General features: G+C 41.2%; 5 protein-coding genes across 7 annotated transcripts; 4 read left to right on the top strand and 1 right to left on the bottom strand.

Moving 5' to 3' along the window:
* The first annotated feature begins 498 nt into the window (after nt 1–498).
* LOC103969448 (probable choline kinase 2) lies at nt 499–5,033 on the top strand. Its single transcript, XM_065084904.1, has 8 exons — nt 499–679; nt 912–1,366; nt 3,134–3,255; nt 3,337–3,532; nt 3,700–3,817; nt 3,918–3,962; nt 4,607–4,710; nt 4,791–5,033. Exons 2-8 carry the CDS (start codon nt 926–928, stop codon nt 4,878–4,880), a joined length of 1,116 nt encoding a protein of 371 aa, XP_064940976.1. The 5' UTR covers nt 499–679; nt 912–925; the 3' UTR covers nt 4,881–5,033.
* Nucleotides 5,034–6,158: 1,125 nt separating this feature from the next.
* LOC103969447 (syntaxin-124-like) lies at nt 6,159–7,464 on the top strand. The gene has a single exon (XM_009382970.3). It carries the CDS (start codon nt 6,307–6,309, stop codon nt 7,237–7,239), a length of 933 nt encoding a protein of 310 aa, XP_009381245.1. The 5' UTR covers nt 6,159–6,306; the 3' UTR covers nt 7,240–7,464.
* Nucleotides 7,465–7,603: 139 nt separating this feature from the next.
* LOC103969445 (small GTPase LIP1) lies at nt 7,604–13,199 on the bottom strand. 3 transcript variants are annotated; one of them, XM_009382967.3, is made up of 8 exons: nt 12,797–13,199; nt 11,808–11,899; nt 11,554–11,695; nt 9,874–10,178; nt 9,261–9,314; nt 9,045–9,175; nt 8,236–8,471; nt 7,604–7,857 (listed from the first exon to the last, which is right to left on the bottom strand). In XM_009382967.3, the coding sequence occupies exons 1-7, from the start codon at nt 12,882–12,884 to the stop codon at nt 8,279–8,281; spliced, it is 1,005 nt and encodes a 334-aa protein (XP_009381242.2). In that variant the 5' UTR covers nt 12,885–13,199; the 3' UTR covers nt 7,604–7,857; nt 8,236–8,278. The 3 variants fall into 3 exon arrangements, with proteins under 3 accessions (XP_009381242.2, XP_009381243.2, XP_009381241.2); XM_009382968.3 differs by lacking the exon at nt 7,604–7,857 and having other exon boundaries at nt 8,038–8,471; nt 9,874–10,004; nt 10,098–10,178; XM_009382966.3 differs by lacking the exon at nt 7,604–7,857 and having other exon boundaries at nt 8,038–8,471.
* A 1,012-nt stretch (nt 13,200–14,211) lies between these two features.
* LOC103969446 (pectate lyase-like) lies at nt 14,212–15,983 on the top strand. The gene is made up of 5 exons (XM_009382969.3): nt 14,212–14,354; nt 14,455–15,112; nt 15,183–15,286; nt 15,375–15,513; nt 15,593–15,983. The coding sequence occupies exons 1-5, from the start codon at nt 14,275–14,277 to the stop codon at nt 15,812–15,814; spliced, it is 1,203 nt and encodes a 400-aa protein (XP_009381244.3). The 5' UTR covers nt 14,212–14,274; the 3' UTR covers nt 15,815–15,983.
* A 1,695-nt stretch (nt 15,984–17,678) lies between these two features.
* On the top strand, nt 17,679–21,970 carry LOC103969444 (probable LRR receptor-like serine/threonine-protein kinase At3g47570). The gene is made up of 2 exons (XM_009382965.3): nt 17,679–20,518; nt 21,457–21,970. The coding sequence occupies exons 1-2, from the start codon at nt 17,749–17,751 to the stop codon at nt 21,840–21,842; spliced, it is 3,156 nt and encodes a 1,051-aa protein (XP_009381240.2). The 5' UTR covers nt 17,679–17,748; the 3' UTR covers nt 21,843–21,970.
* The last annotated feature ends 2,878 nt before the right edge of the window (nt 21,971–24,848 follow it).

Raw genomic sequence — 24,848 nt, 5'->3', positions numbered from 1 at the left:
AATTATTATGCAAAATGACTTCAGCAGCATGCAGCTATCACAAACGCTATATTGCTAGTTAGGTTTGTTGTATATTTTGCTTTAAATAAATATATTTCTCGTAATGAATTCTAAGCATATTGTATCCTCATCAATCCCAATGAGCACACGACTTATACCATTTCTTTGATGGGTTGTTGTTCATAAAATTATGTTAATGTAATTATTAGATATTTGTTTTAGCCTTTAGATGTAAAATCCGATATATCTAGAAAGTGTGAGTAAGAAAACGTATAAAATCGGAAACAAATATTTATTTCCAAATTAATCATTCGCAGTTTTCTGAAAATGAAAAGGAATTGATGCACATTCCAAGAAAAGCTTTGAAGCTTAAGCTCCGCATATGAAGTCAACGCCGACCAAAGGTCGGCTTGGTTACGGTGGTTGTTGGTGGGAAACGCTCGAACAATTGGACGGTGGGGCGTTGACCACAATGCGCTTGGATGCCGCGTGTCCCACCGTAGAAATGCCTACGCCGGAGCCAACGAAGGCAGGACCGCCTCCCACGGGATCCCACCGCAATAAAGAGCCTCGACTCGCGGGCCGGAACGGAGTCGTGTGCTGTCTTCGGTTAGGTTCTCGTGTCGCGTGCGTCTCCGGCGGCCGAGAGCTTCTATCCTGCTCGTCTTGCATCCTCTCGGTATGCCCCGCGGCCTCCCTCTGTTCCGTTCGTCTCCCCTATCGATTCGCTTCTTCCGAGCAAAGTCCATCGGTTGCATTCCTTTTCCTATAGTCTCTTCACTTTGGGATTTCGATTCGTCTTCCTTCTCGATCGGGTTTGCAAGAAGAAAAGGCGGCCTTGTTTCTGCTCTGCTATATATGTCTCTGCTCTGGAGTTCGATTCCAACGAGCATTTGGGTTCTTTCTTGCAGAGAATCGTCGGTTCATGTGGGGTTTGGCCTCGACGGTCTGTTGTTCGGTTGTTTCTTCGTTCTTCTCTACTTTCCTTGGGGGTTGTTCGGCAAAGATGGGAGTAGCCGAGATTGCGGAGGCGATCGAGGTCGCGGAGCGGATTCCCAAGGAAGCGAAGCGGATCCTCTACGATTTGGCGTCGGCGTGGGTCGACGTCAAGGATTCCAAGGCGTTGGAGGTGGTGCAGCTCAAGGGGGCGATGACGAACGAGGTGTACCAGGTCAACTGGCCCACCCAGTCCAAGGACGGCGTCTCCCGGAAGGTGCTGGTCCGGATCTACGGCGAGGGAGTGGACGTCTTCTTCGATCGCGAGAACGAGATCCAGACGTTCGAGTGCATGTCGCAGCACGGGCAGGGGCCGCTGCTGCTCGGTCGCTTCGCCAACGGCCGCGTCGAGGAGTTCATCCATGCTCGCGTACGTTCCTCTTCCATCAAAAACTCCCCCCTTCCCCTCAAAGCTTAATAATTGCTGTTGATTGAAATATTGCATTGCTCCAATTGATGAATCCTGAAATGCTACTTTTACTGTTTGGGTAAACTAATGAAGATTAATAACTTACAAGTACAACTTTATTATTTCTTGAATTTAATCAATTGATTTCTATATTATCCTTTATGTGATGTGCCTGAGATGCTGTCTGGAGAAACCTTGAAGCATCTTCTGCCTTTCTGGAATCATAGGTTGGGGGGGGGGGGGGGGGGGGCGGTTCCTTTTTCTCTTGGTTTCATTTTAGATGTTTTGGACTTCATGTGCTTGTGGGGTCTGCTCAGTATATTATGGTTTATGCTGTCCCAAATGCTATGCTACAACACATAACCTCAACTTTTTAAGTTGTGGAAAGAGGTGCAATCAGGACCTTATTCCCTGCTATTATTGCCTGTGGATTGTTAAAATAACGCTAGATCGGAGTCCTGTTTTTGTGAGCTAATTGTCAATTAGCAGCCTGATGGCACATAGAACAATCATGTATCTTGTCGTATTCCTTATGTGTGTTCTCATAACATTTGGTTCAGTTTGCTTTTAATTTTTGTTCATCGGTAGCCGTATCTTACAGCTTATCTGATTCTTTTTCTTGTTTGGATATTCTTATAAAGGCATAAGGAAACTATTAGTAGAATGCCAGAAGTTGATTCTTTAGTTTGCCACCTGGGAAGCCCACCACCTAGAATCAGTCATTTATCAATGAGAAATCACTGTTTCGGTCGTATCCAAGTTGGGGTGCATTAAAAAAATACCACCATCAGAAAAATATTTAATGTGCTACACATGACTTGATACAGCTTACCCTTATTATACTCTCTTCGGTCAGACTTTTGGCATCTAATCAGGGCAATTCTTTGTCATGGTATCATTGTGAGCATGTTTTTGTAAGGAGACGCTCATGAAAAACATGCTTTAAAAATTCTGAGAAACGCCTTTTTCAAGGGACATTTTTAAGGAGACATTCTTTGTGTTCAAATCTCATGCAAAACATGCTTCAATTTTTTGGTCACACCTTTTTAAAAATACATTGTCCTCCATAAGTTTAACTCATGTATATGGAATAGCAGAAGTTAGGGCTGTGGGAAAATAATCTTTAATGATATGAAAATTTAGTTTTTCATTGCTCTCATACTATGAAGGAAGTAACTGTGGGTCCCTTTGGTATCCAGGAAACTTGCTGATTATTATAACCTTTGTAGATACCTGGTAGAGAGTGGAGTCAATCTGGGGAAGTTTTCCTCTAATGCATCTTAAAAGATTGAAGGATGGACCCAGTTATAGTACACATACCACAAGCTTTAATGCATATCAAACTCATGGCAGTCATGTTGTTGTAGTCTTGATGCAGTGGAACAATCTTGACTCTAGTAATTAAAAAAGATAAAAACAGTAGCACAACCAGTATACTATGTTTCCTCTCACTTTTAGCCGCTCACTAGAAGTTATCCACAATAAACAGTTAGCATAGAGCAATGTCACACTCGAAATACTGTGGTGATATCCAAAACATAATCTGGGTGTGGACCCAATTGTTGCATTAATATCATGTCTGAGGATATGGAATCCTTCAACATCTTTATTTTAAATGTAGATATAAGGTTAGTGTCCTTGCCATGCATGCTCTTAATAGATTGGTCACGCAAGTATATATTTTTCTATGGTAATACCAAACTAATCCTGATGCTTTTGTTATTTCAGACTCTCTCTGCACCTGATCTTCGTGACCCTGAAGTATCTGCTCTCATCGCATCAAAGTTGAGGGAGTTCCATGTTCTTAACATGCCTGGTCCAAGAAAAGTTTTCTTGTGGGAAAGATTAAGGTATATCATCGTTGTTTATAGGATTTCAAACTTGAATGTGAGCACTGAAGTGGTGGCTCATGCTACCTACTCTTTTGTCAGACATTGGCACAAAGAAGCCATCAAAATGTGCTCCTCTGAGGAAATCGAAGAATTTCGTTTGGATACATTTGATGATGAGATAACTACTCTGGAAAACATATTGTCCACAGAAGATCAGAGCATTGGATTTTGCCATAACGATCTTCAATATGGCAATATCATGATGGATGAGGAGTTCAGACAAGTGACTATCATTGTAAGTTTAACCTGATCTTGATGGCCTCTTGAACTCTCTGTATTTTCATGGCTAGGCTGCATCCTTTGGCATTCTGAATCATTATTTCTATAGTTTTTTCAAATCTGAAGAAGGCATTTTCTGAATTTGTGTCCAAATCATCTTTCTCACTCTTTGGTTTGTTGTAGGACTACGAGTATGCAAGTTTTAATCCTATCGCGTATGATCTCGCCAATCATTTTTGCGAGATGGCTGCAAATTATCATACAGAAACACCGCACATTTTGGATTACAATAAGTACCCAGGTTGGTGATTGTTATCATTGTGACTTTATGACTACTCTGTTATAAAAGTTTTTAGTATTTTGGTGATCAAATTTCGCTAAAATTGCTTATTTGGCAACAGATGTCGAGGAGCGCAAAAGATTTATTCAGATATATCTTTCTTCAGGTAATCTCTCTACAATCAAGAAAGCACAACTGTCTACTGACCTTGTGTATCGTAAAATAGTTCAATAGGCATAAACTATTCCCGCTCCTGATTAATCAGACAATTTGTCTGAATGATAAGGCACATCTGTTCTGATATTCAATATAAGTGAACGAGTCACCAATTCCTTGTCAATCTCATGACAAAATACAAAGCTGCAGGACTCTTAGGCTTTTGGCAAACGTCCAGTGGTCAGTTTGGTGAAATTTTGCGTTTAATTGAGCTGGCGGCATATCGTGGTTTTTCAGCATTATATTCTGTTGCAGTAGAAACGGAGAAATCATGTAGCCAGTAGTGGTTTTTCTATGGTCGGCGGATGTGTGTCTAGTTTTACACCGATTCTGAACCTTTATATGGTTCTCATTTCTTGGAACCTTGTTTAGGCAAACTGCCATAATGCTATCAATTCTATGTAACCATTGGGCACACCAGTGATCCAATTATAGAGTGTTGATCATTTGATACGAAGGTGTATGAGGACAAATGCAAATTTGTCGGACAATACTGTCGACATCCTTATTGATCGGAGCAGCATGTATAGAATGCCATCTTTCTAACTTTTATTATTTTTCTACTAATGATATAATTAATTACCACTATTGCAGGCAACGAAACATCAGAAGACGCGGAAGTCGAGCAAATGCTGCGGCTCATCGAGAAATATGCTCTTGCCAGTCATCTTCATTGGGGTCTATGGGGAATTATATCGGTACGCTTCCATCTTCTGTTTGTTGTTCTTCTATGTCTGGTCTGGTCAAATGCTGACAATAAAATCTGCTTTACCCACAGGAACATGTTAATGAGATCGACTTCGAGTACATGGAGTATGCAAGGCAGAGATTTCAGCAGTACTGGTCGATGAAGCCAGAAGTGTTGTGATTCCAGTGAATTGTATGCTTGTAGTATCATCAAATGTGTTCATTGCTGAACCCTTTACCGGTGTGTATTCATGTAGGTTCATTACTAAGATTGTAAAATTGTCAGGGAATAATACAAACTCTTTTGATGAAATTGTGTAATCCTTTCCCTCCATCTTCTCTGCTAATTTTGGTTCCCCTTCATATTTCTTATTTGATCGATGTCGGAGTTAGGTGCTGATAAATATTTGTTTGTTGTATAAGCCAGTAAATCGTTAGCTTATATTTATACCATTCTAAACGCAATCAGTGTATGGTAAAGAATTTCTAAGATCATCGCAAGTCTTATGATCAAAGTTCACCTTCACCTGTTACCTTTATAAACAAAAAACAAAATCAAAATATATTATCCCCACTTGACAATATTTCAAATTTCATATTAAAACTCTTCGGAAATTAGATATTTTGATGCTCAATATCTCTCTCTCTCTCTCTCTCTCTACAAAATGAAGACGTATCCTTCTTTCATAAGTCATCACGAAAAAGGTTCTTACGTTGTTGAATGCCTCACCCAATGATAGATATCTCCATCTATATGCACTCGAGCCCGTTAGCGTCAAATGACAACACTACATTATGTTTCAATAAGAGCTAATCCAATCCGGGAAACTATTATCTTGTCCTTACCGCCACATCTCATCTTCTTCTCATCACGCTTCGTTACCGACCTCTAAACTAAATGTACATCTATATGTGCTTGTTGATAGATATATCCCATCACCGTATTAGAAGATACATATATCTTTCCATCAACGACGACTTATGGTCAAAAGCACTTGCACAATGAATGACCTGAAGTCAAAACACCTCAAGGAAATGGTCAAACGAGGATGACATCCGATCACGATCGATTCAGCACAAAACTCATCTCGGAACACAAATAGAAAAGAGTTCCAACCATGGGAGCGAGGAAGAGCAAACACGAAGCGCAACCACTCGTCCCTGGGAAGACGCAGTCATCTCTCTCTCTCTCTCTCTCGTGGTTGGATGACAGCTTTTGTAGGAGAGCCTCGAGCGGCGAAGCCAAATGGCAGCCACCCTCAATTTCTCTACCATACTAACCCCACGCCCTCCTCCTCCTCCTCCTCCTCCTCCCTCTCCCTCGAGAGAGGGCCATCTCTGAGCTGGCCTCATTTGGCTTTCATTTGAGGCCTCTCATGTGATGCCGCTCTCTCTTCGCCCTCCTAGCCACTCCTCACCTCCCTCCCTCCTTCCTTCCTCCGCACCACTCTCGAACCAATCTTAATCGGATCGGCTTTACCAAGGGAGATAATGGCGCCGTCTCCGATCCTCGAGACTAGGCTCGACCTTCCTCTCTTCTGATCTCCGAGACCTGTTCGGTAGAAGCTTCGGTCGTATATTGAGGTTGGATCCTGACAAGAGACAAAATGAACGACCTACTCTCCACCACCTCCTTCAAGAAGTACACCAACCTGAAGCAGCAGGTGCAGATGGACCAGATGGAGGCGGGCATGAGCGAGATGGGCGCCGTCGCCGGCGTGAACCTCGAGCAGTTCTTCGAGGAGGTGGAGAGCGTGAAGAAGGACCTGCGGGGGCTCGAGGGCCTCTACCGCCGGCTGCAGGACGCGAACGAGGAGAGCAAGACGGTCCACAACGCGAAGGCGATGAAGGAGGTGCGCGGCCGCATGGACTCCGACATCGGGCTGGTGCTGCGGAGCGCGAAAGCGGTGAAGGCCAAGCTGGAGGCACTGGACCGGTCGAACGCCCAGCACCGGAACGTGCCGGGCTGCGGGCCGGGGTCGTCGGCCGACCGGACCCGGACGTCGGTGGTGAGCGGGCTGGGCAACAAGCTGAAGGACCTGATGGACAGCTTCCAGGGGCTGAGAACGAGGATCGCGGAGGAGTACAAGGAGACGGTGGGGCGGCGGTACTACACCGTGACGGGGACGCACGCGGATGAGGAGACGATCGAGACGCTCATCTCGTCGGGGGCTAGCGAGACGTTCGTGCAAAAGGCGATACAGGAACAGGGACGGGGCGATGTGATGGACACGATATCGGAGATACAGGAGCGACACGACGCGGTGAAAGAGATCGAGAAGAGTCTGCTGGACCTGCACCAGGTGTTCCTGGACATGGCGGCGCTGGTGGAGGCGCAGGGCCACCAGCTCAACGACATCGAGAGCCACGTCGCGCACGCCAGCTCCTTCGTGCGGCGGGGCACCGTGGAGCTGGAGACGGCACGGGAGTACCAGAAGAGCTCCCGGAAGTGGGTCTGCATCGGCATAGTCGCCGCCGCTCTGCTCATATTCATCCTGTTGCTCCCTCTTCTACCAACCTTGATTACCTTGCTTAGATAGAGAGAGAGTGTGTGTGTGTGTGTGCCGTGCATAGAGAGAAAGAGGCAAGAGGGAGGAGCAGCACAATTGCCCTTTTTCTTTTCTAACAAGTCATCCCCGGGATATTTATTCCATTTGTCTTTCTTTCTTGGATGCTACTAGATTCTTTGGTGAATCTTGATATCCTTGTAATGGTCTCTCTTGATACCGAATCTTTACTCTATAAATTTCCTTCAAATGGTAAAAGCGACGAAGGTCAACATGCTTGCGGCTAACTTGCCATGTTGTTTAGCAGTCGACATGTTAATGCACCTCAAGTTATTATAATGTCCGGATTTTGCAGACGGACTTTCTTGCTTTTCTGTTGATGATCGCACCATTGATATGATGAGTGTCTGACTTCTTTGCCATATTCTTCTATAGATGAATTGTTTGAGCAACTCTCATGCGATGAGCAAATCGGCAAAGCGCTCGATGATGATGATCATCAACTGAAACAAGAAACAATGTGAAGGTTTGAGATGTGAATCGAACCAGCACGTTGTCGATGAGCATTCATTAACCCTTTTCCATCTCTCTCTTTTGCCTTCAACCTCTGTTGGGGCCATTATTAACACCAATGTAGCATACCCACATTCCCTACATAAAAGGCGAGCGGTTGAGTTTACAGCCATAGTACATAATTCAAATAAAAAATGTGCAGGAGTTACTCCACAAATCATTTTTGGCTATCTGTACAATTTAAGGTAAACTGACTTATATATAAAGAACACGCCAAGTAACAAATACACGGCGACAAGAGCCACCGACAGACAGACAGACAGACGATATATGATTTCTTTTTCTTATGAATAAACAAATAGTTAGCAAAAGATGGGTAGTGAAAATAGTCCATTACGGAGTACAAACAATTTATGGTCTCGACGGGACTAAGAGGACCATCACCGAGGTGAGAGAACTTTACAAAATGAATTAATCACACTTGTACAATTACAAACAACATCAAGAGACGCGCACCTTCTTTTCCTGTAGAGGATGAAGAGCAAACTTTAAGTTGGAATCAGACGTTGATATCAGCTCTATTTGGTTTTGTGCTGCCAATTTCAGGCGACACAGATGGTGAGAATCTGTGGAAGCTGTAGTTCTCAGAAGCTGACATGGGCAGCTGGGGGTACAGCGTAGGAGGTGGTGTCAGGTTCAGCTGAGCGGGAAGTGGTGGAACCACATTATACTTGTAACCTTCACTGCTTAAACTGCAAGAAAACGGTTGACATAAGTACCATAATCAATCAAACAGACGACATTCCACTGTGTTGATCACCAAGACCAATCCACAAAACAGAAAATAAATTATAAAAAATGATTTAAAAAATCAGAGATAATATAATCAAGACAGTTTGGGTTCTCATCCATAGACTGAGATACAGACAGTAGGTGTGTACTATTACAACAGGAATGTTGGAGATACAAGCATCATCCTGTAACATATTGGGCATTGGGTAAATGAACGTTAAGTTCTGATCCGATCACATACAACTTGCGGAAATGCACAGATCAGACCTAACAATTAGTATCACCAAAAAAAAAGGTATCTGTATCTTATAGCTTCGGATAGCAATATTTTAACTTTCAAAATGGTAGTAAGAACAGAGTTAGAAAGTCTTTGACACTAAATTTATAGAGGAGATGCGGAAAGATAGAATTGCCAATTAACCCAAAAGTAGTGGTCAAGGAAGAAGTGAATCGAAACTACTAGTTTTTGCATATGAAGCACTAGACGAAAAATTTCAACAGTCCTACATTTTGATAGTTGAAAAACAATATACCTCACTCTTCTGTGAAATTGATCTTCATCACTTGAACTCTCGCCTGTACGATGAGTGGAATTTGGCAACGGGCTCATGGACCATGGACTAGAACTTGGTAGTTCATCAGAGAAATATCTTCTCCTGATCAACTGAGAAAACAGATAAAGGGACATAAGAAAGAATAGAATTATCCAAACATAGTCTAAGGAGCAAAATTTGTAGAGTGATACATACCACTCGAAAAAACTTAATCACAGATTCCTTATCATATCTGGCTTCTTTGGCAGCCTGGAGATGATGAATAGAGTTAGAAATAGTCATGCATTCCAGAATAATCTTGAACCTTAAGTCAGTATGCAACCTATCTCAGAAACCTTGGCACAGAGAAGTAACTTTGATACATTTCCAGTTTAGCCAACAATGATAGATGCACACCGTTGTCCCAGATGGGGACAGGAGGAGGAGGAAGATAAGGCAAAGGAAGAAGGGGAGGAGTACTCAATGGGCCAATGACTGCTAATGGACTGGTGGGGTGCGAGGGAGGAAAGTGCGTGGAGAGGAATAACTAAAAGCATCATCATATACTTATGTTGTTCACTGAAGATCTAGATGGTACATATCAGATACCAATTAACTACTACAGGTGACATATTCAGAGTTGATATTCAACTTTTTAATTGAAATGAAAAGCAAATGAATCAATTAAAATTTCAATGTCTAGTGTTATATGGATAAAGAATAATTGCAACTGAGGATAAAGGTAAATCTTCACCATAATAGAAACCTAAAGTGCTGATAGAAGTATTCAATTAATTCAAGCTTCAAAGATGCAGTTCTGAGTTCTTACTGCCAAGAGGCCTGAACTTCTAGGAAAGCTATCTGTCGACGGAAGTTCTTCACTAGAAGGAAGAAGACCTTGTTTCTCAACCCATTGACGAGCAACATCAACTAGATTTCCACTGCTTACCCTCGTGCCCTCTTTGGCAGCAATATCAGTTTTGTTTCCGATAACAAGATAAGGCACAGGAAGACCTCCGGGACCACCAGATCCCAGGGGAGTTGAGAATGTACCAGTTGTTGCAATCTCAGAAGCCCACCTCTGCAAGTTGGACTTGGTCCTCCTTTGTGTGAGATCATGAACAAATATAACACCTATATAAGGGTTTCAATTAAAAAGGGAGTGAATGTATTCACAGTAGATAGAGTATGTAAGAACAACTCAATTAAGAAAAAAAAAAGATATGCCCTGAATTGATCAGTTATCCTTGTAATTGTTATATATCATATAGGAGAATTGTGACAAATTCTATTATGTTGGATAGTCCATCATGATCAGATCAGAACCAGTGACGGTGACAGATTCAAAACCCCCTTTCAATTTCAAGAATCATGTTCTCCTGAATAAAGAATTGTCATTTGAAGCTAAAGAAAATGTACAGTATGCTATTAGTTCCAATTCTATGGCACCAAAGATGAAAGTATCTTTTTATATGGAAGTCGCACAGGACCTTAGTGGAATTTAAAGACCAATAACTTAAGAATTCCAGGAACTAGAAGACATCATGACAATGAATTGTTTTCAGATGATGAAGCTTTCAGCTGAATAGCTTGTATAGTTTAATGCATAGCATGGATGAAAGGATTTCTTATTTCCCTATTCTGCATATTTTACAAAGCAGCCTTCGATCAAATTATATACTTGAATTCCCAAAGAACATAACATCATCAAGCTTGCCAATCCATCTGTGCCTACCAAAACTCAGAGTGCCTTTCTGAAACATTCTAGCCCTTCAACTCAAAGATTAACGAACATGATCAAGCAGAAATTTTGTACACTTTAATAACTAAACCTGACTCAGTTTTCATTCAGTTACTTAGCCCACATCCATGTCAAACAACTTTAGCAATGTAGTCAATTAAACTAATCTCAACATTGAACAAATCATTACTGATAGATTTCCAGTTCAGTTATGTGGACAGATAGTAACCAACTGCATACTAAGAAATTTTGCAGTTTATATGACATACAATATTAAGATACTCAACTACAACCTGAAAAATCAAATAACAACACGGGCAATACCCTTATTTTTTTCATGCTTAACCTTTGGGGCATAATCCATAGCATAGACTGCAAAAGTCCACCATTTACTCAAAGGAAGTACCGATTTTCATTAGCAATTTGAACTTTAGGCATCCTGTTTCTGAGTTCTCCATCTTTCTCCCCATGATATAATGAAAGTAAAAGTTTTTAAAGTTCTTAAGAGATTTCAGATTATCATAAAAATGCAATTAAAACATAAAAGGCAGAACCAGCAAAATATTATATAGCAACCAATGAAAATAGATCACTAGCAGTACATTTTTCACCACTCTTGCTTTTGAAGATGCAAATAATGATTAAAATACAAAGCAATCATGACATATGTAAACCAAGATTAGTAATCTTAAACAAGGCCATGGCAGATCTAACACTAGAAAAGTGGCGAAGACAGAATATCGTCACAATACGGAAGCAAATATTTACCATTAATTTGTGTATAAAAAAGTGATCGACAATCCTTGTAACGTTCATGCCCCGAGACATCCCAAAGCTCAACAAAGAAGTCTCTTTGTGCATCACCTTTTATGCTATTAGAAGAACTGCTAGCACTTCCATAAGAAATATGCTGGGTAAGATAAAATTAATTGACTTGTGAGGCTAAAATCAAAAGACTTCCCAGAAAAAAAATGACAAAGATACATACAAAAATTACAAAAGAAAAAAGAGAATACTTTTACCTTCACACCCACTGTACAGCCAACTGTTTGCGAAGGTCGAGCAATAGAAGAACCCTTCAAGATTAGGTGTACTAGGGATGTCTTTCCAACACCTGGAACATGCTCAGAGATCAAGATATAGTGGATAAACTACCAACTAATATCTGTATATAAAAATGCACATTCAGATATGTGCATTTGTCCACAAACAATGTGCCAGTACATTTAGAAGGAGTAACGGTCATGGAAATCAAAATTTCATAAATGGAAACACACAAAAAGATCAACTCAAAAATCACAAATAGATAAATTATTACAAACTAAGAAAATCTTGGGCAACAAAAGAGAAAAGCCAATGACCAGATAGCAAATATGAAACGATGGGCTTTTGCAAAATCATTGAGTGTATGAAATAATGCCCAAAAGAACACTTCAATTTACTAAATCCTACATATTCACCTTATTCTATCAAAAGTATTCATTAATAAGAAATTTGAATGTTTATCAAGGATTTGGAAGTATATTGCGATCTAAAAGTGTAGTCACATAACAGTTCCCATAGATCCCTCTTAGCAAGAGAGGGTCCTCATCGACTAAGCTTGATGAAGCAAGAACAACATAGTTAACAATTAATATCTAGGTATCAACTTTGAATAATCAATGTTGCAAATACCAGCCTACAGTACTAGGTCCAGAATACTTTTCATAGATCACAAGTTCTAATAACAAAATTTTGCTGCAGACAGGTAAGGCAACATGAGCTACAATATACACTCGCAAAAGGGAGGGTAGTCCTCCATCTTGAAACCATACATTCAAGAACGAGTTGAACACTAATGCTCAAAGATACCTGTATAATCGTGCATTTGTAGATGGGAATTGAAGAAAATTTGCAATAACAGTTAGTGCCTTCCCAAACAATTTGCAAAAAAGACATTCACGAAGCAACAAGAAAAGCAACTAACGATGCGATGATCAGTAACTATATAGGACGAGCAGCAATCAGATACCTGCGTCGCCGACAACGAGAACGCGGACCTGGCCACAAGGAGGACCGCCGTTCTGATCACCGTCCCGCTCCCTTTCCCTCCAAAACATGGTGGTCTTCCCAGACCCTTCGGTCAGAAGAGAATCCTCCTCCTCGGCCCAAGAAATCCAGAATCAAAATCGACCTCCCTCAGATCCGAGACGGAGACGACCGGCCGCGATCGCATGTCATCAAATCCCGACAAACGACCCATCCAAAACGAACACCACCATCCCAAGATCCAGGGAAAGAACCAACGAGAAGCCCCGATCTCCACGGCAAAACCCTCACGATCGATCGAGCAAGTAACGGCGCGCCCAGATCGAGTGAAGTTTGCGATCAGAGATCCAAATGGCACGACGAGATGCGACTCACGAAGCTCAAAGAAATCAGGAATTATAACGATAAAAACATACACGAATGATGGGTCATTTATATTAATTATGTCCCTCTCTTTGATTTAATGTTTCAGAATAAAAATATATGGCTAAACATTATATATTATACGACTAAACGTACTCTTTCATATATATAATATATAATTAACTATCTTAGTATTTTAATTTTTAGACTCTTAAAAATTACAGGAAAGTGAAATATTTAATCGTTAAGGAATATTTAATCTCAATATAAATTTTAAAAATATAAGGATTGAAATACATATATAAGTAAAAATTATATATATATATATATATTATTTAGTTGGATTGAATGACTAATAGAAAAGAAATATATTTCATAAAGTATATTAAAGTGATAATTTTTTATATTTATGAAGTACTTAAAATATTTAAGCTTTTTATGATCCCAATATTCCCCACTATAATCCATGTTTTCGAGTTTATATCATATAATGTTTCGTTACTACTACATGAATTGTTATTATTGCATCGAAAACAAGCAAGTCAGTATGGGATTCGAAAACTCCGATCCCATTCCGTACATTAAGGAAGCATCGATCATTTACCCTCTCTCTCTCTCTCTCCTCCTCCTCCTCCTCCTCCTCCTCATCTCCCACGAAACTGACCCAAACAAGTCCATGCTCCTCCTCCTCTCTCGGGAGACGACATCCACGTTAAGGCTGTGGCTCCCCTTCATTCTCTCCTCTCTCCTCTCTCCTCTCTCCTCCGCCGTATATAACCATCCCATTCAACTCCTCAAACCCTCATCACCACAGGCCGAGAGGACGATGGCCGTGGCTTTCTGATCACCGTCACTCCGCTCCCCTCCTTTATTCTGCTACTCCACCAACTGAGAAGAATATATACAAATATATATATATATTTATATTTACATATATAGATTTGTAGGATATATATTTCAAGGAGGGAAGAAGAAGAAGAGTTCACAATGGAGTCCAGCCCCAGATTCTTCTTCTTCTCCCTCCTGTTCATGGCGGCCGCTGCCTTCTGTAACGCCCACATCGCCGAATTCGACGAGTACTGGCAGAAGAAGGAGGCGATGGCTCGTGCCAACGTTCAAAATGCCTACAACCCGAATCCCGAGTCCGTCACCAAGCATTTCAACGATGCGGTGCTCAGGTGCGTCCTCCTCCGCCTCTTGGCTCTTCTTCTTCTTCTTCTTCTTCTTCTTCAAGGAGAATTTGCTGTCGTACTCCTGTACCGGATGACATGGCTGCAGGGATCTGGAGAAGAACAACACGAGGAGGGGGCTTCGCGGCAAGAGACGATACGACGGCCCGTGTATGGCGACCAACCCGATCGACCGGTGCTGGCGGTGCCAGAAGAACTGGGCTCACCACCGGAAGCGGCTGGCCACCTGCGCCAAGGGCTTCGGCCGCCATGTCACCGGGGGAAAGAACGGGGACTTCTACGTCGTCACTGACCCGTCCGACTTGGACCTCGTCAACCCCCGGAAAGGCACCCTCCGCTACGGCGTGATCCAAGACAGGCCGCTTTGGATCGTCTTCGCCCGCGACATGGTCATCCGCCTCACCGAGGAGCTCATCGTCAACAGCAACAAGACCATCGACGGCCGCGGCGTGGACGTCCAGATCATGAACGGCGCCGGCATCACCATCCAGTTCGTCGACAACATCATCATCCACAACCTCCGCATCCACGACATCAAGGCCGGCAACGGCGGCATGATCAGGGACTCCGAGCACCACTACGGCCTGCGCACCCGGAGCGACGGCGACGGCATCTCCATCTTCGGCGCCAGCAACGTCTGGATCGACCACGTCTCCATGTCCAACTGCATGGACGGCCTCATCGATGCCATCCAAGGCTCCACCGCCATCACCATCTCCAACGGCCACTTCACCCAGCACAACGACGTACGTCAAATCTCACCCACCCAACACCCGCATCCTCCATTTCTCACAAAGACCGCACCGTGCTGTCCAGGTGATGCTCTTCGGTGCCAGCGACGCGTTCTCGGGAGACGCGGTGATGCAGATCACAGTCGCCTTCAACCACTTCGGGAAAGGCCTCGTCCAGAGAATGCCAAGGTTACAGATCCAGACCACACATCCGCCGCCCGCTGCTCCATCATTTCTCTCCTCCTCTTGATTCATTCACGTACCTTCTTCTCCGCAGATGCCGGTGGGGTTTCGTCCACGTCGTTAACAACGACTACACCCATTGGATGATGTACGCCATCGGCGGCAGCCAGCATCCTACCATCCTCAGCCAAGGCAACCGATTCATCGCGCCACCGACCCTGTTCGCCAAGGAGGTAAAACTAGTGACCTGCACTGGTTTCCTCGTCCATGCTCGACTGCTGAAAGATGGAACACACGATGTGAGTGTTGCAGGTGACGAAGAGGGAGTACTCACCGGAGGAAGTATGGAAGAGCTGGCAATGGAGGTCGGAGGGTGACCTGCTGAAGAATGGAGCGTTCTTCGTGCCGTCAGGAGCTGGGAAACTTGGGAATGTATCCTACAAGGATCTCATCAAGGCCAAGCCGGGGACGTTCGTGACACGACTCACACGCTTCTCCGGTGCTCTCAAATGTGTTCCCAACCGGCCATGTTGAGGAGGACGAGGTGGGGGAAGGACGACTGGAAGAATACAAATCTATGGATGTGCTCAAGGGAGAGTCGAGAGGAGACGAACACGCCTGCAAGGAGTGGAGTTGAGAGATTCATAACTATCATATATGTATTTGATTGCATGAAATATATAAAGGCTAGCAGTCATCGGTCCGTGATTATTATTATTATGGAATTCTCAGAACACACGTTGTGAATTGCACGCTGCAGACTGTACACAAGAAGTAATATTCTCGCAAAATATATTCACAATACTATTCGGGTAATGCTTTCTATCATTATATGCAAATAACAAGCAAAGAACACACACATTGTGAATTGCACTCCGCAGAAAGTACATAACAAGTAATACTCTCGCAAAATATATTCACAATACTATTCCGACAATGCTTTCTATTATTATATGCAAATTACGAGCAAATCTCATACATAGAGATGATTAGTAAAAAAAAAATCGGATGATGATTTCTACATTTATTTGATCAAACACATCAATTCGATTAATAAGATGCTATTTTTTTCTTCCATATGCATATAGTCTAACCCAATTCTACTCAGGTTTTCTTTTCTTTTTTTCAAGTAACAAGTAATGAGTTCCAACATAATAGCAGATGTGGTACCAGAAGAAATCTCCAAAAAAGAATATATCGATTATCTTAAAGTTGACCAATACAAATTTTCCTTCTTCCAAGTAACAAGTAACGAGTTCCAACATAATAGCAGAAGATGTGATGCCAGAGGAAATCTCCAAAAAAATTATATCGACAATCTCAAAGTTGACCAATACCCGTATCAAATTCTATAAAATAAAAAAATAAATAATAAATAAATAATAAATAAATAGTAATAGTAATAGTAATAGTAATAGTAGTAACAATAATAATAATAATAATAATAATAACAACAAGTTAAGCCAAATAGAATCACCAAAAGCTCTATCTAAACAAATGAGCCAATGCGAGATTACCCCTTCACAGGAACCAACAGAATCAAATGATTATGAAAATCTCAGATGAAGTTAGAGATAAAACTCATGACCAAATTATCAATCTTAATACAGGAAATATCATAGTTATGTCATTTATATATGGTCAAGGGATTACCATATCAAATCCACTAGTTCAAACAAGTGTTGGTCATAGAAAAAGAATCCTGTCCTATCAGATTTCAAATGTTCCAGCTTGAATGAGTATTGGGCAGAAACACCAAAAAAACAAACTTATTTGGTCTGACAGCGAAGTGGACTTCCAATCTCACTACTAGTGCAATGCTTTGACAAATCGAGCAACCTATCCATTTCAGACCAACCACGTAGGCAGTCCTCAACAGGTAGCTCCAAACTTTATCGTTCCACAAATGAGAGAACATGAGAAGAAACAATGGCTATCTGATCTCAAGTCAACTTAAAGGATTATCTTAGAGTCAGGCCTTGACTTTTGAGACATGGAATCGCTTTCATGGCATTGACTACACTTAGTTTAGTGGAGATTACTTTCCTCATGGCTTTGACTCAACTTTTTCTAAGTTCAAGGAAGGCAGACTACATGAATGTGGATCACCAAGGTTTGAAATTGGTATACCATTATCCAATGAAATAACTAAGAACCTTCCTTGGAGAGCACACAACAACAGCGCCAATCTTTTCTCTGAAGAGAATGATCAGAAAAGAATATTTAATATCCATGCATGTTTCATTAATATCAAGATTTAATATAGTGGAATAATGGATTGAAACAGACTATCCCAATACTATTAAGAACAATGCAAGGCGTCATCCTCACCTGGACCTAGAAGACGTTGCCGCCAGCTCCAAGCCTTTTCACACCATGCAACGTATTGTGCCAGTTACCTCCCTCCCGCTGCTGCCTATTAGTTTGGAGCAGCAGACAGAAGAAACAGCATCCCATCCTTTCTCAGTATGGAGATTCCAGTAGTCTTTTCTCCAAAGCTTGCGTTGTTTCTTCTCCTGCATGGTATCCTCTTCCTTCCATGCATGGGTTCATCGGCTTCCACATCGAATGAGACCGACCTCCTCGCTCTCCTCTCTTTTAAGGCTTCCATTGCCATTGACCCTTCCGGAGTCCTATCCTCGTGGAATGGCACCAGCAATTTCTGCAAGTGGCCTGGTATCTCTTGTGGTGGCCGGCTGCACCCTGACAGGGTCGCAGCACTAGATCTCGACTCTCTGAACCTGACAGGTACTATATCCCCCTCCATCACAAACCTCACCTTCCTCAGGAGGCTCCACCTTGCTTATAACAAGCTATATGGATCCCTACCACAAGATCTTGGTCGCTTATCGCGACTGCAGTTCCTCAACCTCAGCTACAATTCTCTTGAAGGTAACATCCCTGACAGCATCACCAGATGCTCTAAGCTCCGATGCATCTGCTTAGGTGCCAACCAGCTTGAAGGCCAAATTCCAGCTGGTCTTAGCAATTGCACAGAGCTACAGATAATAAGCTTGAGAGCTAATAAGTTCCACGGAACTGTTCCCATAGAACTAAGCACCCTTCCAAAGCTGGTTAGGCTGATCCTGGGCACTAACAATCTCACTGGTACCATCCCACCCTCACTGGGGAACTTAACAACTCTATCGATATTTGATCTAGCTGATAATAATCTGGAGGGCAGCATTCCTGAAACACTTGGTCAACTTATAGGGTTAGGATCCTTTCAAGTCTGTATCAATCAGCTCTCAGGTGTGATTCCTCCCTCCATCTATAATCTATCATCCATCTGGCACTTCCATGTGGCCATTAACCAGCTCTCTGGAACCCTTCCCCGAGACATTGGCCATGCTTTCCCTAAGCTCCGGTACCTTTTCATGTATGAAAACCAATTTGAAGGACCCCTACCAGTATCACTGTCCAATGCCTCTAGCTTAGTGAGAATTCAACTAGCAGGGAATAGATTCACAGGACCTGTACCTTCCAACTTGGGAGCACTACAGGACCTAGTTGAGCTACTCCTGGCTGCAAATCATGTTGAAGATGGAGAAGCTAATGGGTGGAGTTTCCTCAGATCTCTGACCAACTGCACCAAATTAGAGATATTAGACTTGTATGGGAATAGGCTCCAAGGCAGATTTCCTATCTCTGTTTCCAACCTTTCTACAACTCTCCAGAAACTCTCAATGAACAGAAATCAAATATCTGGAAACATTCCTGATGGGATTGGGAACCTTGTTGGCTTAACTTCTCTTTACTTAGAAGAGAACCAACTCACAGGCCCTATTCCAGCCATTATTGGTAAGCTTCAGAGATTGCATGTCCTGAGTCTGCATCAAAATAAGCTTTCTGGGCAAATTCCATTCTCCTTGGGCAATCTTACCCTCTTAAATAGATTAACTCTAGATGGATGTCAGCTGGACGGGACAATTCCTGAAAGCTTTGGGAACTTGAAAAATCTGGAACTATTGGATCTTTCTTTTAATAGGCTCACTGGTACCATACCCAAAGAAGTTGTCAGCCTCTCCTCCATCTCCAGATATTTTGCTGTGTCCAGCAACACCCTGTTTGGTTCCCTGCCAGCCGAAGTAGGCAGCTTCAAGAATCTTCAACTTCTTGATGTCTCTGAAAACAAATTATCTGGTAGTATTCCAAGTACTCTTGGAGAGTGTCAGCTCCTCATGTACGTATATATGGGAGGTAACGACTTTGAAGGAACTGTTCCTCCGTCTCTAAGCAGCTTAAAAGGTGTACAAGAGTTAGATTTTTCACGTAACAACTTGTCAGGGAACATTCCCAAGTTTTTGGAGACACTATCATATTTGCTGCTTCTGAATCTTTCTTTCAACAACTTTGAGGGTGAAGTACCTGCAGGAGGAATTTTCAGTAATATGACTGCTGTTTCACTTGAAGGAAACAATAAGCTTTGTGGGGGTAACCCAGGATTGCATTTGCAAGCATGCCCAATCAAGGCCCCAAGCAGGAGAAATAGAACACTACGACGTACAATTATTATCTCAGTTGCCAGCGGAACTTTATGTCTACTTGCGCTGATTTGCTTTCTTATTGCCCGCCGCTATCAACAAATATCAAGCAGAAAATCCTCATCTGATGCCTCCTTCTTAAAAAAGTATCCACAATATTCTTACTCTGAGCTGTTTAAAGCAACTGATGGGTTCTCACAAGCTAATTTAATGGGTGTTGGAAGCTTTGGTTCTGTGTACAAGGGAACTCTGGATGAAGAAGAGAAGGTTGTTGCTGTGAAGGTACTCAACCTCCAACAAAAGGGAGCTTCAAGGAGCTTCATGGCTGAATGTGAAGTCTTGAGAAACATCCGACATCGCAATCTTGTAAAGATCATAACTGCATGCTCCAGTATGGATTTCAATGGTAATGATTTCAAGGCACTAGTTTTTGAATTCATGCCCAATGGGAGTTTGGATGAGTGGTTGCACAGTGAGGGCAGAGGACGCAGAGCAGAAGGAAGCTTGAATTTTATTCAGAGGCTGAACATTTGCATCGATATTGCTTCAGCTCTAGATTATCTCCATCATGGCGGCACGAATCCAATTGTCCACTGTGATCTAAAGCCGAGCAATGTTCTTCTTGACAATGACATGTGTGCTCATGTGGGGGACTTTGGGTTATCCTGCTTTCTTTCGAGATCACAATCTGCATCATCAAGAAAGCCAAATAGCTCAAGCAGAATTATAGGGACAGTTGGGTATGTTGCTCCAGGTATGTATTCCTTTTAGTATTCATTTCCAAACTCACAAGCAAATGATTGCATTAACATGAATATAGTAACAAGATGATCCATGAGGTTGACATGGTTGTAGTTGCAATGACACTGAACTTTTTTCCCTTTTCATATTTGCAGTAGTCTAGAAGATAAAGCTGGCAGAACACTTCTGCAATGCATTTATTAACTAGATAGTTCAGTTCTCTAGCGAGTAGCCAAAATGATCGATTTAAGTTAGAAAAGATAATATAAAGCTGAATACTTTATGTTGCCATCTTAGGAATTTACATAAGAATGTCTCATCATTGTTTGGAACTAAGTTGTGCTTCTCCATGAAACCAAAAATGTATTTACAAATGCTTTGTCAAGGCTATATGGAAAAAACTAAGGCAGGAAAGTTTACTTCATACATCCGAAAACTTATTTATGATAATTTGCTGATTTGTTGATTTAGAAAGATATTTAGTGTACTCTTATATCTGAGAGGAACTTTTGAAATTAATCACTTTTCAAAGTGAAAATTTTCTAAAATGTTCTCGACAAAGAAGACTATTTTACCACTAAAAATCTTGGTAAGATGAGTTTATGTTTGCACCTTTTGAATTGTCGTTAATAATGATGAATATCAGAAGAAACCACATCCGCTAAGTTGATTTTCCTTATACCATCTTTTTATTCTTTTCTTGTGCTTAATAAATTTTCATCAGCTACATATCTAACTCTGCAGCTTTAAGCCTCATCCTGCACCAAATAGCTTCCAATTGTAAGAGCTTAATAAGATGAATCAGTAAAAGAAAGGAAAACTTAATTGAGTGTCATTTTGGTAAACCTATAATAGATGCATTTTTATTCATTGGTAAGATGGCATATTGTCTTCCATATATATCAATATGACCATGTATGACCCTAGTATTCTCTGCTCATACATGTACAGAGTATGGAATTGGTAGCCAAGTTTCCGTTGAAGGAGATATATATAGCTTTGGAATTCTTCTACTGGAGATGTTTACAGGAAGGATACCAACTGATGAGATATTTAACGAGGGATATGGGCTTCATAAATATGTTGAGATGGCTTTTCCTGAAGGTGTAATGGAAATCATAGACCCACATTTGCATTTCCGAAGAGAAAATGGAGAAGACACTGAGCCTTCCAATTGCTCAACCAATGCAACACAATTTCAGAAGTATCTAGTTTCCATAATTGGACTTGCGATTTCATGTTCAAGGGATCTACCAAGAGAACGGATGAAAACGAATGATGTCATCAAGCAACTGTGTGCAGTGAGGGATGAATGTATAGCAGAATATACATCTTGACTTAGTAATATGCCAAAATACATTGTGACCTCCTTGCAAAGGAGCAACCATACTATTATACATCTGCCTTTATCCAGCAAAGTACCTGAAAATAAATTTTATGTAATTTTATAGAGTAGTCAAGGAACAAGTCAAATTTAATTTCTAGAACACCTTATAATGGTCTCTACTGTTAAGTGACCATAATCAGCCTCCACATTTACTTATCAACAATGGGTTTAATCAATATCAAATTTTCATGGGATCAGGTCAGACTTTACCAAAGCATCGTACACAAAAAAATCTGATTAAATAAAAATCTCTGGTTATAAATAGTACAAAATAGTGAATCAGCATATATGATCTCTTTTCCAATTACAAAACTCTATTGGTTCCACACTTACACTCCGTTATGCAGCACAAAGTAATTTCTAGTTATGTGTAGTGTGTACTACTAAACCAAAAGTTCTTTTTTTTTTCTTTTTGATAAAGGGTAAGTGACAAAAGCAGGATTCGGGCATAGGACCTTGCAATATTCTGTCAAGATCTTTGCCATCTAAGTTAACTGACACTTTCATACTAAAACCAAAATTGACATAAAGATTCAAAACTACCTGAAACTATAAGCAACAACTCAAGCCAAAGATGCTAAAAGTTAAAAAGCAAGATTCAATATCAAATCTAGTACGAAGTTTAAAGAGAAAAATACAGAATGCCATGATCGAGAAAAATGCAAGTGACTATAGAATTCATCTAACTAGTGACCTAAAAGAAAGTAGATCATCTAGCAACAAGGCCAAAGATCATATCAAGCATGACTTGTTTCCGCATGTTGCTCAACATAAAGCTACATTTGGAATTGGAATTTAATTCTGGCAAAAAGGAAAAGGTAGTTGGGGTATTACAAATTCTCATCGTCGTCATTGTTGCAGTTGTTGCTAAGAAGCAAAACGACTGAGATGTGTCCTTGAGCTCCCCATTTCCTGCTAAAGCTACCATCAAAACTGACATGGAAGAAATCAAATAGAAATACTCCTGACTTTGAAACTGATGCCACGAGGAACAGAGGGTCCTTAAAACAAAGTAGCGAAGCCTCCAACTGTTCTGATGCCTCAAAAACTAAAATGTGAATTACAAAGAGAACATGATCTGATGACCTCAATAAGTTGGCAGAATCCACCTGCTCCAGCTTGTGCTTCAGCAAATTCCACATTGGGACAAATTCAACATGCTTGAATTCCTCAATAAGATTTCTATCTTCGCCATGTGCAGCCATAGAGTTGAGAACATCGATGACACGAGTAATTGTATAATTTAATGCGGCAAGGACATTCTTATAGGCTGCATCTCTCTGAACAAAGGACAAAGATGTGGACTCTAAGAAGGGTCCAAATGCAGAGATTGCTCAAGGCTCCAATTGTAACCCACCTGAGTACTTTATTGCAGCAAGCTCCAGGATAGGCGAGTGGGAAAGACACACCTCTGATGGACTGAGCCAATGAGCGATCCCGATTATGGATCTGTGTGATCCATAATCTGATGCAGGCACTTCGAATCGCAGCATTCTATCAGCGAGAGTACAATTCTCAAAGAGGAGGCTGGGGTGTCAGACTTCATGGACCCAGCAACTGCTATAAGAACAGATTGGGCACCTCGAGACCGCTAAGGACCATTTAGGAGGGGTCTTCTCCGATTTTGGGTGACCATGGACTGACGCCAGAAGGTGGAACTGTGTGAGACATCGCCGGAGTCACAGGAGTCGGTTTAGGGTTTGGACGGCCAGCCACGATTCAAGAAGTAGATGAAGCATCCGAAGGCGGAGTTCGCATTCTCCTTCTGGACATTCTGCCGGACGACGATTAAATGATTAAGTCGGATTTAAATGATTTTACACACAAAAAGAAAAAAGAATGTTCGGAGATTAATAATCAAATAAATATATTAAAATATTAATGTAATATTTGCAAGATTTAACGTAACTCTCATTTATATCCTCCGAGAAAAATAAATCATATTAATTATAAAATCATTAAATTATGTACAAATTATATATCCTCTCACATAAATAGTAACAAAATTATTTTTTTTATCCATTTTATAAACTATAGAGAGCAGTCTCTCTTGACATCATAAAGAGATTATTATAAGTTTTTTTTGTCTCAGGAATCATAAAATATTTATCAATCTCATTATTCTTGCAACACTCATTATTCAATTAAGAAGGACATATTTGAATGCTTTAATCCTAAACAAGCTTGCTAAGAGCTGTCAAGTGGGTAGGTATTGTCAATCTCAGTTGCAGTCAATATCTTTATCTCATTATTAGACCAAGCATTGACAACTAGATTTTGGCCTCATTGCCATTTGATAATTCTTCTTGCAACCAGGAAATTAATTATAAGCCATGATTTTGCTTATAAAAATGAGGCATTTTGAAGTGTCACAATCAAATAATAGAGTGGTTGTGTTTTGTTGACCTGAAATGGATGATGGCATCAACCAATGACATACAGTAGACTTCTTGGGTGTATATATATGTCTGAATTCAATGAACACTCTTGATGACATCCATGATTTCATATGTCATAGTGATACAATGAATAGATCAGTCAACTCTAAGCTGTGATGCAGACCAGAAAGCAAGTGAGCATGTGATTCCAAGAACTATTGGAACACATGTTTGGATGAGTTAAGAAAGGATTTAGACTGATTAAAATGTTCTAACAGTTCCAACTCGAACATTGATAGGTAGGCTAACTGGGAACAGTAGTTGGAATCTCAAGTCTTTTGGTACAGCTAATTGATGCAGATCCACCTCATTAGTTGACCGATCCATGCACCTTCCCAGTCTTCGGCTGTCTCATCACTGGAAGTGAAGTCTTCCTCTTGCTATTATTTTAGTGGTCTGATCATTTGTGGAGCTCATCAAACCCAAATTTTGATTTGGCGCAATGTAATTAGACCGTCCATGGAAAGGTTGGGATGAGAGGACATTTCTGGGCTCTTTTTCTGTGTTTTTTTTGTGGA

Source organism: Musa acuminata, chromosome BXJ1-10 (genome assembly GCF_036884655.1).
Source record: "Musa acuminata AAA Group cultivar baxijiao chromosome BXJ1-10, Cavendish_Baxijiao_AAA, whole genome shotgun sequence".
NCBI classification, from domain to species: Eukaryota; Viridiplantae; Streptophyta; class Magnoliopsida; order Zingiberales; family Musaceae; genus Musa; species Musa acuminata.
The sequence above is the reverse complement of the archived record's forward strand: the minus strand, read 5'-3'. Positions and strand labels throughout refer to the sequence as shown.

Coding starts and splice junctions, on each gene's coding strand:
- LOC103969445 (XM_009382967.3), bottom strand. CDS start 12,884: ATGTTTTGGAGGGAAAGGGAGCGGGACGGTGATCAGAACGGCGGTCCT. Junction 10,179..11,553: donor TTTTTATACACAAATTAATG/GTAAATATTTGC, acceptor ACCCTTATATAG/GTGTTATATTTGTTCATGAT. Junction 8,472..9,044: donor CAATTTCACAGAAGAGTGAG/GTATATTGTTTT, acceptor GTTTTCTTGCAG/TTTAAGCAGTGAAGGTTACA.
- LOC103969444 (XM_009382965.3), top strand. CDS start 17,749: ATGGAGATTCCAGTAGTCTTTTCTCCAAAGCTTGCGTTGTTTCTTCTC. Junction 20,519..21,456: donor AGTTGGGTATGTTGCTCCAG/GTATGTATTCCT, acceptor ATACATGTACAG/AGTATGGAATTGGTAGCCAA.
- LOC103969448 (XM_065084904.1), top strand. CDS start 926: ATGTGGGGTTTGGCCTCGACGGTCTGTTGTTCGGTTGTTTCTTCGTTC. Junction 3,533..3,699: donor TCAGACAAGTGACTATCATT/GTAAGTTTAACC, acceptor GGTTTGTTGTAG/GACTACGAGTATGCAAGTTT. Junction 3,818..3,917: donor GGATTACAATAAGTACCCAG/GTTGGTGATTGT, acceptor ATTTGGCAACAG/ATGTCGAGGAGCGCAAAAGA.
- LOC103969447 (XM_009382970.3), top strand. CDS start 6,307: ATGAACGACCTACTCTCCACCACCTCCTTCAAGAAGTACACCAACCTG.
- LOC103969446 (XM_009382969.3), top strand. CDS start 14,275: ATGGCTCGTGCCAACGTTCAAAATGCCTACAACCCGAATCCCGAGTCC. Junction 14,355..14,454: donor TTCAACGATGCGGTGCTCAG/GTGCGTCCTCCT, acceptor ACATGGCTGCAG/GGATCTGGAGAAGAACAACA. Junction 15,514..15,592: donor CGACCCTGTTCGCCAAGGAG/GTAAAACTAGTG, acceptor TGAGTGTTGCAG/GTGACGAAGAGGGAGTACTC.